This window comes from Cryptomeria japonica, chromosome 10, assembly GCF_030272615.1.
Source record: "Cryptomeria japonica chromosome 10, Sugi_1.0, whole genome shotgun sequence".
NCBI classification, from domain to species: domain Eukaryota; kingdom Viridiplantae; phylum Streptophyta; class Pinopsida; order Cupressales; family Cupressaceae; genus Cryptomeria; species Cryptomeria japonica.
In genome coordinates this window covers 360457702-360470796 of record NC_081414.1, presented here as the reverse complement: position 1 = coordinate 360470796, position 13095 = coordinate 360457702, and the positions used below count along the sequence as shown (strand labels likewise).

General features: G+C 33.7%; 1 protein-coding gene across 1 annotated transcript; it reads right to left on the bottom strand.

The window, feature by feature from the left end:
* Positions 1 to 705: 705 nt before the first annotated feature.
* Positions 706 to 1561, bottom strand: LOC131042775 (auxin-responsive protein SAUR36). Its single transcript, XM_057976096.2, has one exon. The coding sequence runs from the start codon at positions 1463 to 1465 to the stop codon at positions 902 to 904; it is 564 nt and encodes a 187-aa protein (XP_057832079.2). The 5' UTR covers positions 1466 to 1561; the 3' UTR covers positions 706 to 901.
* Positions 1562 to 13095: the final 11534 nt, after the last annotated feature.

Genomic DNA, 13095 nt, shown 5'->3' with positions numbered 1-13095 from the left:
ATCAGTTTTGCATACAGCTCATATGACAGTTTGCCAAAAAAACCCATCGGATAATTTTCAAATGTAGACTCCATAGCTGCTATCAATGGAAGAAGACAAAATTTTCCAAAGCCATGTGCCAAATCAAATTTTAAATTAAATATCATATGTATTTATTTTAAAATCAACATTTATTTCAGTTAAATGTGAACTTTAAACCCTATACTTTTTATTAATTAACAATTTGTTCTCATATATATCATCCCCTAATGTCTAATTTGCTTTTCATAAAAAAAAAAGTCCAAATGGTGGTGGGCTAAAGACTTTGGGTTTATCCCATATAGATCTAAAGACTTTGGGTTTATCCCATATAGATCCCGAGATAAATTCTTTTTGCCCAAATTTCTTTGATTATAGACTTAATCGAACTAAATTTACAACCCTGAATAGATTATGGAAGGCTCTTCAGGGTTCACCCTATCTGGAATTAAACTCGAGATTGTTGGACTGCCGCTATCAATTCCCTCTATTATTACCAATAAACTTATATGTAAACTTTTATATATATATATATATGAACCGTGCTCTATCCATGAGTTTCTTTCTATAAGGAATATTGTTTGGGCAATGTTTATGTCTCGTCTTTATAGAGTTTATTTTATTTTAATAAAAACGATAAAGACTACGACAAAACACCACCTTTCACAAGGTTCCACTGTACAGTGATTGAAAACGATACATATATTTATCCCACACGCGTTACAGATCTGGAAACGAAGAAACTACAAAAGGAATCCAATGCAAAACCTGAAAAAATTATGGTGACTGGCTTTACTTTTCTTTACTTCATGCCATCACCATGACATATACCCAAACATTTTTACACTATTTTGAAAGCAAAATCACCTGGGATTCGACAAAACTAGTAACTCCGAGCCTGGTGGGTCTGAATGAGCTTCTGCACACTATGAAAATGATCAAGTTTACAGGGTATAGTGATGGGTCCTCTGTGATTGAATCCATATTCCTCCTCTGCCCCCTTGAGCAATTCTCTAAACAGAGGATGGTTACAGTACACCACTGGAATCACATAACGCTCATGCTCTGCTCCCTGTCCAACCTCCACAGCCAAATATCCCTTGGGAACTTGTTGTTTGGAACATTTGGGCTCCATTAAATCTAAGCCTCTTTTATAGCCCTGGATGAAATGGGGGAGATAAGATTGCCAGCGGAGTGAATTCAACCACTGTGATTCCAACTGAGGAAGACGAATCTGGCGAATTTGGGCATCTTGTGAGCACTCAATGAAATCAGAAGACTTCAAGAGCTCTTGACTGTTAACCCATCTTCTGCAAAGCTTTCCTCCAATGCGCAGGCCTACGGACTTTCCGCTTTTTAGGCGCAGGGGAGCATATGATTTAGACTTCCCAGAGAGTTTTATCCATCTCCAGATCTTCACTATTCTGTATCCTAATCTGAAACCCATTTCAACACAATTCTTGGACTGAGGATTCACAAAATCAACTAACGTTGTATGAGAAAAACTTCCTACCAGTTATTCAGGAGATCGTCTTGGCAGAAAGAGATGCTCCAACTCACTGATACCCAAATCAAACCTAAAGAACACAATTATAAAGTGGAAAGAATGGGATTCCTGTGGGGCACCTTTGGAAACATCAATCAATCATAGCTTATGCTTGGCTAAAGTAAACACGTAGAAGAGATGTTATAAGACGTAAAACTACTTTCACCAGATTTTGTTTTCCTCCATTAAAGAATTAGAATCTCTGTAAGTACGGTGAAGTGAGGGATTGGACATTGGGGGCCACTGAATTAGATGTTTATGGACTGGCTATCAGGCATTTGGCTTGTTTCTCTTCCCCAATATCACTTCTTTCTCTATTAGTTACCTTTGATGATGCTTCTCGACGTTTCTGCCAGCATTCTTCCAAAGCGAGAGCTGATCACATCACCAGATGGAAAAATCTCCAAACAGCGCATAACACTTGAAAAAATGGTTCTCCATCGTGTTCATACTTTAGACTAATAATTTTCCTTTTCACATTTGGTTGTTGGACAAGTTCTAACTAGGTGGCTTCTTCCATTTGAAAATTCAAAGGATTATGTTCATCTAACATGCGAATTTCTCTTGTGAATTTTTATCCACACTTGGAGCAAGCAAGCATCACATAAATACAAATGTGACAACATCAAGTTTAGAGAAGCATTGGGTTCTTCAAATTATATTGAGTTCTTTCTTTCATCAAAACTCCTTTTCTTTAATGGTGAGAATTTTTTATTTTTTATTTATTTTTTATAGGTGAAAATTGTTTTTTTTTATGTTCGAGGTTGGTGAAAATTGTATTTTTTTATGCTTGAGGTTGGTGAAAATTGTATTTTTTCATGTTTTGGGTTTGTTTTTATTTTACTGTTAATATATAGGTATTTTAAGGATCTTGGCATTGGTATCAATAATAATATTTATTTAGATTTTGAGGGTTTAAAGATCTAATTTTAGTAATCTATACACATAAAATTTAAATATTCTTTCTTAATATTGGCATCCATCTTGAAAAGAATGTTGGTGGATCTTAATTAACATTTATTTTAAATTTTGTAACACTTAGTTGAAGCCCAAGGTTATATTTTCTCATAGGAACACTTGAGTTGGTGGAACATTGCATGTTGTCCATTCAACTTTATATATGTCAACTCCATTTTGCTACCATATTCAGTTATTAGGGCACTCAAGTGGAGGGAAGTTACTTTGGACTTGAAGAATATTATATCCATGATCATACTCATGTTGGTTAGGTAGAGGTTACACTTGATTTATTGGCTTTCGCTTCGTACTTGTTGAATGATGCAATATTGGGAAGGGGTAACTTCAAACCTTGACTTGCTTCAACTAATGACACTACTTGTGGAGAAAGATGCATTTGGGAACTATCATGTTGACCAATTGACTAGAATCTTCTAGCCACATGACATAATTGGAGAGTTACCAAAAGAGGAGAAGGGTTTTGAGTTGGTTGGTTTTCCCTTTGGTTTTTCTTATAGGTTGATGGCATGACAAATCCCTTCAATATTTTGATTGTTGGTTAGTAGCACAAGGGAGGATTGTGACTCATAATAGAGAGAAAATGTTGGGTTAGAGAGTCTAGTTTATTAAGAAGTCCAATATCAAATTGGAAGGATAAATTCTATCCAAATCTCTCCATGGAATCCCTAGAATCTATTGAAAAAACCTCAATCTCCTATCATCAACAACCACGGTCTTTGAATTCTCATTTTATCACGCTGCAAGAAAGGTGCTATGATTCTGAGAGCCACCATCATATACAAACACAAGAAGGATCTAAGAGAAATGGAGGGACTTGCATGAATTCAACATTATTGGTTTGCTTTTGGTTTATTAATTTATTGCATTTGTTGAATTTGGTTGCTTCCTCTATTAATTATATTTGAGAATTTAGTAATAGGTTTGGGTTTGTGTTACTCTTATGACCTATCACGATTTCCTAATTTTTAATGTGCATGTTTTGGTAAATTTGATGTGAAATATGCTTCTAATTTGATCTATTTTGTTAGTTCTCAAATTTTGCAGGTTACAGGTTTCCTTTATCACAATTGTGGAATTTGTCACACATTCTTTATAAACCCTACCACATTCAAACTATTATTTATGACACATCTACTAAATTTGTTATACATTTGAAACCTCTATACCACAACTAATCTAGAAAATTTCTCTGTCTACAAGCGAAAAAAATTCCAAGGTTTAAGTGTACTGTATTCATTAATTTCTCTTAGAAAGTGGAGAACATAGAAAACCCTCTAGGAAAAAACTACCCTCCAAAAAGAGGAAAAAGTACAATCTATTTCCCTCATGTGAGAGAAAAGATGGAAGACTGGAAATCCCCCCTATAATGTGATGAATGTAGTGTTGATAGATGCTCGACATTGGATATTGTGGATGATCCACACTTGCTAAATAACACCACAAATGTGTCGAAGATGACTTCCCATTCCAATATATAGGAAGTAATATGACTATCTCTAAATTTTCAACATGATCCAAAGACTAAACATCATTATACTAGTTTCCAAACCTATTGTACTAAAAAGTGGTATGCATATTTTGAACTGCAAGGAATTTCTCATGCTTTATGTGAAGTATTTCTTGGATTCATATGTAGCAACAAGTGATGAGATTTTAATGCATGTTAATGGACTAAACTGTTCATCCCCATGTAGTGTAGTACTCAAGAAGGTGTGGAAGTGCTCAAAAGTGTGAATTCACAAAAGTGCTCAAAGATGTGACTCAAGAGAACCTTTCAAGAGAAATATAATAAAGAAGGTATGAAAGTGTTCATGACACAACTCATGAAAGTGCTCACACGCATGACTCAAGATACCCACCCTTGTTGCTTTTTACGGTGCATCAAGGCCTATTGTGTAGAGAATGTTAATACATTATTTTTTGTAAAAAAACATTTCTCAATTTCGAGCTATTGTTTGAAAGTTATTTGATAGGCAATTTCTCCCTAAATGGCATATTTTTAATTACATTTGCACTAAACGATAAAAAAAAATCTCTAATATGGAATCAAACCTATGAATCCAACTACACATTTGTTTTGTCATGAAAATTGCTTTCCTTTGACTTTATATTTGTCAAGTTTCACCTCCATGGGTGAAAATGGTGACAAAATAAAAAAACGTCACCCCCCTTCCTTACTCCTCGCTCCCCCCTCCCCCAAGCATTTAATATATTATGATAAATTGAAGTGATCAAGTCGAAGAATGCTGAAAAAAGCCATATGCTAGTCACCTTGCTTGTATTGGAATGTTAACCAAGCCTTGATTGAAGGATTAGGTGACTCTATCTTGCAATGTGGCTTATGGTGATTTGGTAAGCATGTCAAGTATCTAGATCGACTTTAAAGTTACTAGATCTAAACGAAAGCCCATTTATTATGCTGATCACCACTTGAATAAGAGACTAGGTCAATGAGCCGCATGTTGAAAACAATGTTGGTGCAATTGGAGTTTGCCGGTCAGTCTTAAACCACACACAATAAGTAACATATTAAGTGTACAGAATGTCAGTCAACTCTAAGTATTTGACACTTTTAAGTCTAAAAGTCAAAACTTAGAATGTGTGATTTAAGATGTCCCAAATTTACTTAATGGGAAAAAAAAAAGTATGACCTCTTCTTTGGAGTTGTAGATGGAATGATTTGACCAAATCATTAATCTGTGCAATATTTGAGGTGTGGCAGTGTGAAGGAGTGTTGGGCACATCTCCTTGGCTTTGGTATCTATTTTGTGACAGGGTGTTAGGTGTGATTGTCCTTGTCGACTCCACCTGCAATCTTCTCAAACTCGCCTTTTGCATTATCTTTGTGCAACCTCAATGCCTGCACGTGCCTTTGAACTGGAGCTCAATGCTAGGAGAGAAGTTTCTTCTTACGCTTTGTTATCTGCTCTATGTATGACAGCCAACTTCTAGGCATTCTTTATGAGTTTATCACGTCCTTTTTAGAACTCCCATGCCTCTCATTGCTTCTTCACAGCTTATGACGACGTTTGTTGCAAAGAATAACTCAAATATTCACTGAATAACAGCTCTATGAGGAATTCTAGGATAGGCTAGCTGCAAGTCTTTGTAATCGTGGTTTTGATTTAATCATGTTAGAATTGTATTGCCAAGAGAATTAAAATGGTTCCACCACTTATCAAGAGAAAGTCAACATGTATAATGGAGACTTGTGTCAAAACTCTCGAAGTTGACTGCTCAGCAAATAAAAGTAGGCTTAAGTGACACATGTGTTTGACTCGTGCAAATAAGCATTATATTAAAACACGTACTCTAATAACTTCAACAAACTTGTTATAGAGAATCTAGCTTAGCTAAAAATGATAGATCTTTTGAGGATACAAGGTTTCTAACCTCTAAAAATAAACTAGTAAGGCAATTTTTATTTTATTTTATTTTAAAATAAAGGTAAGAAATCTAGTGCTAGTATGTTTATATTCACTTTTCAAGTACCAATTTTTGTATAGGGAGAGGTGAAAACATAGGATGAGTAGTATTTTTTATTAATTTGTTTTTTTTCTAGATCGGTAATGCTAGCACCAAAACATAGGATGAGTAATTAAAAACAATTCTAATTAGGTAAAACTTCTTGTAATAATAGAAATACCATTTGTAATGAATCTACAAGAGAAAAGTTGAACACACACAAATATTAAAGAAATTGGAGAAACATAAATTATTTAATTATATTCAAAGTCTCTTTTGAATGGGCAAGCTCTAAATAAAGCATAGACCCAAATGATAAATACTTCAAGATGAATTAAATGAGAAGTTGTTACACTATATAAAGTCTTGCCAAAGGCGTCTGCCACCATCCCATGCATGTACAATAAATACTAAATATTATAAAAATTGGTGGGATCACTTACAAAGCATATGTGCCCCATTGATATTGGCCATCATAAAATAGATCATGGCACATAACATTTTCATACTCATTTGTCACATATTGCTATCTATGGCATTTATCATATAAGTGTAGATAACTTATGTGCTCACATGTTTATTTATGGTTATATTACATTATCATATATTTCTCTTATATAATTCTTGTATTCAATGCATGCAGCCAATTATTTGGGCCATATATTGTCATGAGCACATTGCATGTTTGTGTCTAAGGTTTCATACCACACTCCTATCACCACACTAGGTAGAGTATCATAATATTGCTTTTCATGTAGGTTGAATCTGTGTGTCTGCGCGCGCGCGCGCGCGCGAGAGAGAGAGAGAGAGAGAGAGAGAGAGAGAGAGAGAGAGAGAGAGAGAGAGAGAGAGAGAGAGAGAGAGAGAGAGAGAGACTTTTGTATACAACTAAAACTTAAATTACAATAATGTTTTTAATGAATGACGATTTTTAATAACATTCATGAGGCCAAACATCTTATGGCAGCCATGAGTAACCAACATCACTAATAAGCACAAAAGAACAAAAACAAACAGACCGCCACCACCACGACTATTTGATCTCTCTTTCCTTTTGGATCTTAGATTGTTAGAATCGGTCAATGAGTGAATTTATGTGGCTCTAAAGAGTCCCAGTTATTGTCATAGTCGGCTATCACTAAACTTCAGCTATTTGTTTGTCGGCCACAGTTTGTTGTCAAACTTTTTCCCAGGTTTATAGGAAGGTTGTTGAGTCTCTAATACGTATAAATATGTATTATTGTTTACAATTGATGAATGAGAAAAACGACTTCTTCTGCAATTAATTTTTTTGCATTATCATATTTCTATTCTTGAATCTTCTGCTGTGAATTTTGATCAAATAGTTAGCAATTTTTGTTATCCTTTCTTCTTCAAACAAATTACTCAAACGATTCACATATCTTGATGTAATTAGTCCAAATATCCATATATAAACCATATACTCCATGACAGTGTCATTCATTCCCTCTCAATCGACTGTAAAGTATAAAGCAAAGTTTGTTATGATTGATAATATAATGTAAATGAGCAACCCGTGAGGATTTACCGTATACCAGATAGACAATATTTGGCATGCAATTGCCATGAACATAAATATATATGGTTTACATCATATTGTCACTTTTCAATGGATCCAAATTCCTTATGACTGCTCATTCTGTCATCTCCGGCACGCTTATAACTTTACATAATATCATTCACGAGATTTGTGTGTGCATGATGAATGACTAGGAAGCAGAGTATTAGATGATGGCTTTGGCTTTACGAATATGGAGATAAAAACTGAAAACATTTTTTTTTGTGGGAGAGGTCTGATCAACACGCGAGGCACGTTGAAGGCCCACTAAACCACCTGTCCAGACGAGGTGCACATGACAATGAAAAAGCCAATTGTGGAGCACACAGCGAAAATGGCATGCAGACAATGTGAAAGAAAAGGAAATGGATTCTTTTGTATTTTCATGTGGTTTATATAATAATATGATATTATTCTGTATTTTATGTAGTAGTTATTTTTAGTAATATGAGACTATTTCGTATTTCATAAAAAAGGCATTTATAGTAATATGGGATTACATCATACTTTTTACAAGAGGCATCTAATTGTTCTACAAATAATGTGTACATACCCTACTTCTTACAAGATTTGAATGTGTGATCGCTCTTTCAAGAGTACAAGTTCACCGTTGGACCAACAATGTTACCCTAGGGTGGTCAACGTAGCATCATCAATGTCATCTTGGGGTGGTCACTGGCAAACCCTTTGTTTTGGTAAGAGGTACCTAATGGTACTACACATGAGGTGTACATACCCTATTCCCTACAAGATTTGAATTTATGACCTCTCTTTCAAGAGTACAAGTTATCCACCCTTAGGTCAACAATTTCATCCTCAAGTGGTAAGCGTAGCATTTCCAATGTCACCCCAGGGTGGTCATCAACACGCCCTTTGTTTTGGGGATAATAATGAATTTTTACCAAATATTTTTAACTTTACTCTTAAAATTAAAATAATGCTAAGATTAGCAATTGTGATGTCTAATGAATGTGTGGATCAATGTATTGAGAATGTCTTTACATTACAAGCAAATATGTTTTTAGTTAATTATTTGATATAGAAGTAATGTAATTAATACTAAAGTATGTAACCTTTTTAATTTAGGAAGTAGTAAAATCTCATAAGTATTTTAGAATAAGAAAAATATATACAATAAAAATGGATATGAATTATTGAGAAAAGATAATAAAATAATTCACTTAAATAGATTGGTTTGATTTTATTTTACTAATTGCATTTTAAGATTTTGCTTTTTGTACACAATTTTTTCCAAATAAATGTCTATTAGAAGTCACAACTAGTCAACTTATTAAAAGTTTTGTAATATCTTTTGATCCAAATAGGTCTACAACATACACATAGAATCAAGAAACTATGAATTAACCCAACAAATTGATGAAATGGATTATTATGTGTAAGAATTATGAAAACTATGTAAAAGTGTAAAAGCACAAAACTTGTCACATTTCAGACCAACTTATCAACACAAGTGAATTTAGGTAATTCTAACTAAAACTTAATTTTAGTCAAACATATGGTCTATAGAGATTCATTATAGCTATCTTATATATGGGCCACAACTTTTCCAATTGGAATTTTCTACTAAATGTATATTTTATACCTATTTTTCAATCTATTTCACTTTGAATTCAAAACATATATACATTTTATTAGTTTACATCATTTCAAAACTCAAAACATATATTTCACTTTCTATTGATTCAATTTAAAAAGTTGAATCAACATTGACCATTTCTTTTATAAAAGTGTGACATAGCTTTGTGCTTTTACCCACAAATACCATTTTCATTGAAATAATTTAATTCATTTATTGCAATATTTTTCCTTCAAATATAATATTATAAATACGCTTACAAATTTCTTTACCATTTCATAGTGCAAACATTGATATGTTTTGATGACATCTACTAACACAAGGTAACAAATAGAATTTGTTCATGAATGATATAATGTGAAAAATTAACTATATGGAAACTAGGAACTCACCAAGCTAAAAAAAAAAAATTATCACCCCATTCCATGAGCTACCAATTATAAATTATCTACCATCCTAGAATATGGAACCCAAAGGTCCATCCCATTTGATTGGAAAGGTGAGCTTATGGATTACAAATTGTTGGAATTTTTTCTATAAATATTGCGTCCTAGTGTTTACATCTATTTGTTATTCATTATTAATGTGTGAGCCCTCATGGGAAAGGGTTCCCACTATGACTTATAGTCATTATTGTGATGTTTATACTCTACTGTGACTTATTTAGATATGTTTAATAGAATTTATTTCCATGTAATATATGTAAGAGCATCTATAAAAAATGTATGTGGTATAAAGTAATATATGACATGTGTAAGAACATGTAAGAGGAGAGTTATATTTTCTTGATTTTGACATATTGAACAATTTAAGAAATATATTATGATTCACTAAAGAGAATCTTTTAGTGGAGATAATGGAGCCAAAATGAAATTCCTGAAATTCCTGACTTGAGAGTTACATATAACATATTATGAATGAAAAGTGTAAGAACATATTCTATTTTTAGTCTAGAAGACTAAGGAGAGCATTAGAATTTGAAATTTTTCTTTGGGTTTGATTTTGGGTCATAATATTAGCCCATGGTTTATGGTTTACCACTCAAGGTTTAATGGATTAAACTTTATCTATTTAATGGATTCTATAGATGGAGGATTCATACAAATTTTATAGGTATGATTATGCTATTGAAATTACATGTATACAATTGATATTTTGCTACTTAAAAAAAATGGTTTATGTTTTGGAGGATAGGTTTTTCTATAAGTCTTTTCTGTGTACATCATTGAGTTATAATTAAATTTTGTGTAGCTTATTTTTTTCTATAAATTATTTTCATCATTTTTTGTGTGTGCATATTTTTATAAATCAGTGTACTCAAGATCATTCCAAAAAGCTTAGATTATTTTTGTTGTAAAAAAAAAAGGTGAAGAAATCTTGCAATATGAATTTAAACTCAAAGTTATTGCAAATCCAAGACTGAAGATTGATTGTAGAATCCTATAAATATTCCTCATTTTTTGTATTAACACATTGATTGTATAATCAAAACAAGAACAAGAAAACAATCGCACATGAAACACATTGATTGATGTCGAGAAATCCTTACGGGAAAAAAAATCCACCATAGAAAGAGAGGAAAATATATCACTAATCTAATGAAGAATACAATAACAATATACTTCTATGTAGACCTTTGTAAAACCCGACAACAAGTTGTATTACCCTACAAATTGAACAAGACTGAATGAAGAATACTAGCTAAAGGCACCAATTTATAGGAGTTTGTGAGGATGAATACTGTATACACCTAAAAATGGTCTAAAGATAATTAATTAAATAAGCAATTATTTAATTAACCCCCCTTCCTAATTTAATTGAATTCATTAGCAATTTGATTAAATTATCCCTTTCATCTACTTATTAATAAATCTAAGGATTTATTTAATAGGTTCATTTCAAAAGTCCCCTTTGATTAATTTATCTGAATTAATTAATCATCCCCCCATTTAATTCATTTCTTCTAATCCCCTAATTAATTAAAACAAATTAATTTATGAGTTGTTGAAAGTTAATTAGCCTTTTCCTATTATTTGAATTTTTAAATTCAAATTACCCACATGCCTCCTAACTTCTAACCACCTAGCCTAACTATCCCTTAACCTAACCCATTTCACCTAACCTTGGGTTTAACTAACCCTGTCCTATCTTGCACATCCTAACCTCCTTATCCTAATCTCCTATGGTGTGGATATTCTCCCCTTGAGACGCATGACACATAGGCCACATGTCTCCTCTCTTGGATACTTGCCCTCTCATGAGCAAGGCTCCTTGACACTTGTCACCACAGAGATGACAAGTGTCCCTCCCTCCAACCTCTTCTCCAACCTCCTCCAATTTCACCCTTGAAATGTTCAGACTTAATCTTGACCGTTGATTCCTCCCACCTCACCCTGGCCTTGGAAATCCTATAAATATCCCCCATTTTTTAGCACAAAGGATCCCATCTCATATCAATTTAGGCATTTTTACTATAGGCATATCCATTCTAGAATATCATTTGAGCATTGTTATTATAGGCAATTGTATCTTAGATCTAGTTTAATTTGATCATTTTCTAGCATAAGTGTTGAATCATGTAGCTTAATCAATCCCTTTTCTATCTTAATTGCATCATCATCATAGCTTAATCATGCATATCATTAGCTTAATTAGACTCTTGGATCGATCTAGCATAATCAATGTCATCTAGCTTGCATATCATCATCATTTCAAATCCTCCATCTAGGTGTAGTCAAGTCACTGGGATTGCTTATCCAGATCTGAGAGCAAATCCATACTCGCATCTCTTAGGAGGTGATAGGTCGCTTTTTCATGGTTTATCTTTCATCTGATTTCAAATTTCTAACCATGCTTGTAATGATCTATTGATTGTTTGTGTTGCAACTGCAGATACCCTACTTCACACACACGACATTTTGGTGCCCACCATGGGCCCAAAAATCTCATTTTTGGCTTCTTTGCATCATCAAATTTTCAATCTCACAGGTTTCTTGCCAAGTCTGTTTCAAAATCTCGTACGAGAACCTTTACAATACCGTACGAGTTTCTTTGTGCACTCGTACAGGTATGTGAGAATACTCATACGAGCAAGTGAGAATACTCATACGAATTTCTACTTCTGTGTTTTCAAAATAGATTACATTTTAGGGTTTTCATGCTTCAATTTGGCTATTACTAATGCTAACCCTGGTCTATTTGTGAGTTTTCTAGCAACCTAACTGGTTTTTGCAGGAAAAGATTACGCTTGTCAAAGCTTCGTTTCATCAAAACAACATGACTACTAATGTATTTGTTTTGTAGGTTGCCTAAAGAGAACTCAACCAAACATTGTGTCTTCTTTAATTTTTCTAGGCACACTTATTTTGCTAATGGTAAATGAACATCTTGTTTTCTATGTCTGGGAAGTTGTCTAAAAGGTAGGAGAGTATGGTCTTGTCCATTTGGACAATTAGAAATCCCAACCCTTGAAGCGCTTCTATGTTTGAGATTTGATTACCTTTAGCGGGCCTGTCACAGTGGGAAAAAGTAATCACCCTATGAGAATGACCCAAGTGAGTACAGCTAGACCTAAGCTTTTTGATTCATTCTAAAAAATAGGCCTCTCGGGATTAAAGTCTCGGAGGATGGGATTATTTGAGTTTTCTCTTTTGAGATCTCTCATATCATACATTTAGTAGGGCCTCGCGGTCTCAATCACGCTTGCGTGACTACTTCTTGTTTCGCTACCTTGTTGGGCTATAGGCCTTAATCATGCTTGCGGGACTGGAAGGGGTAATTTCAAACAGAAACCCTTACTACGAACCCTAAGATAGAAGCTACTCGATTTACCTTCGAAAGGGGGATAATCTTTGTGCAAGAGAGATAGTAACTATCCCAAGACACTTGCCATATCATGCCCCCATTAGCATT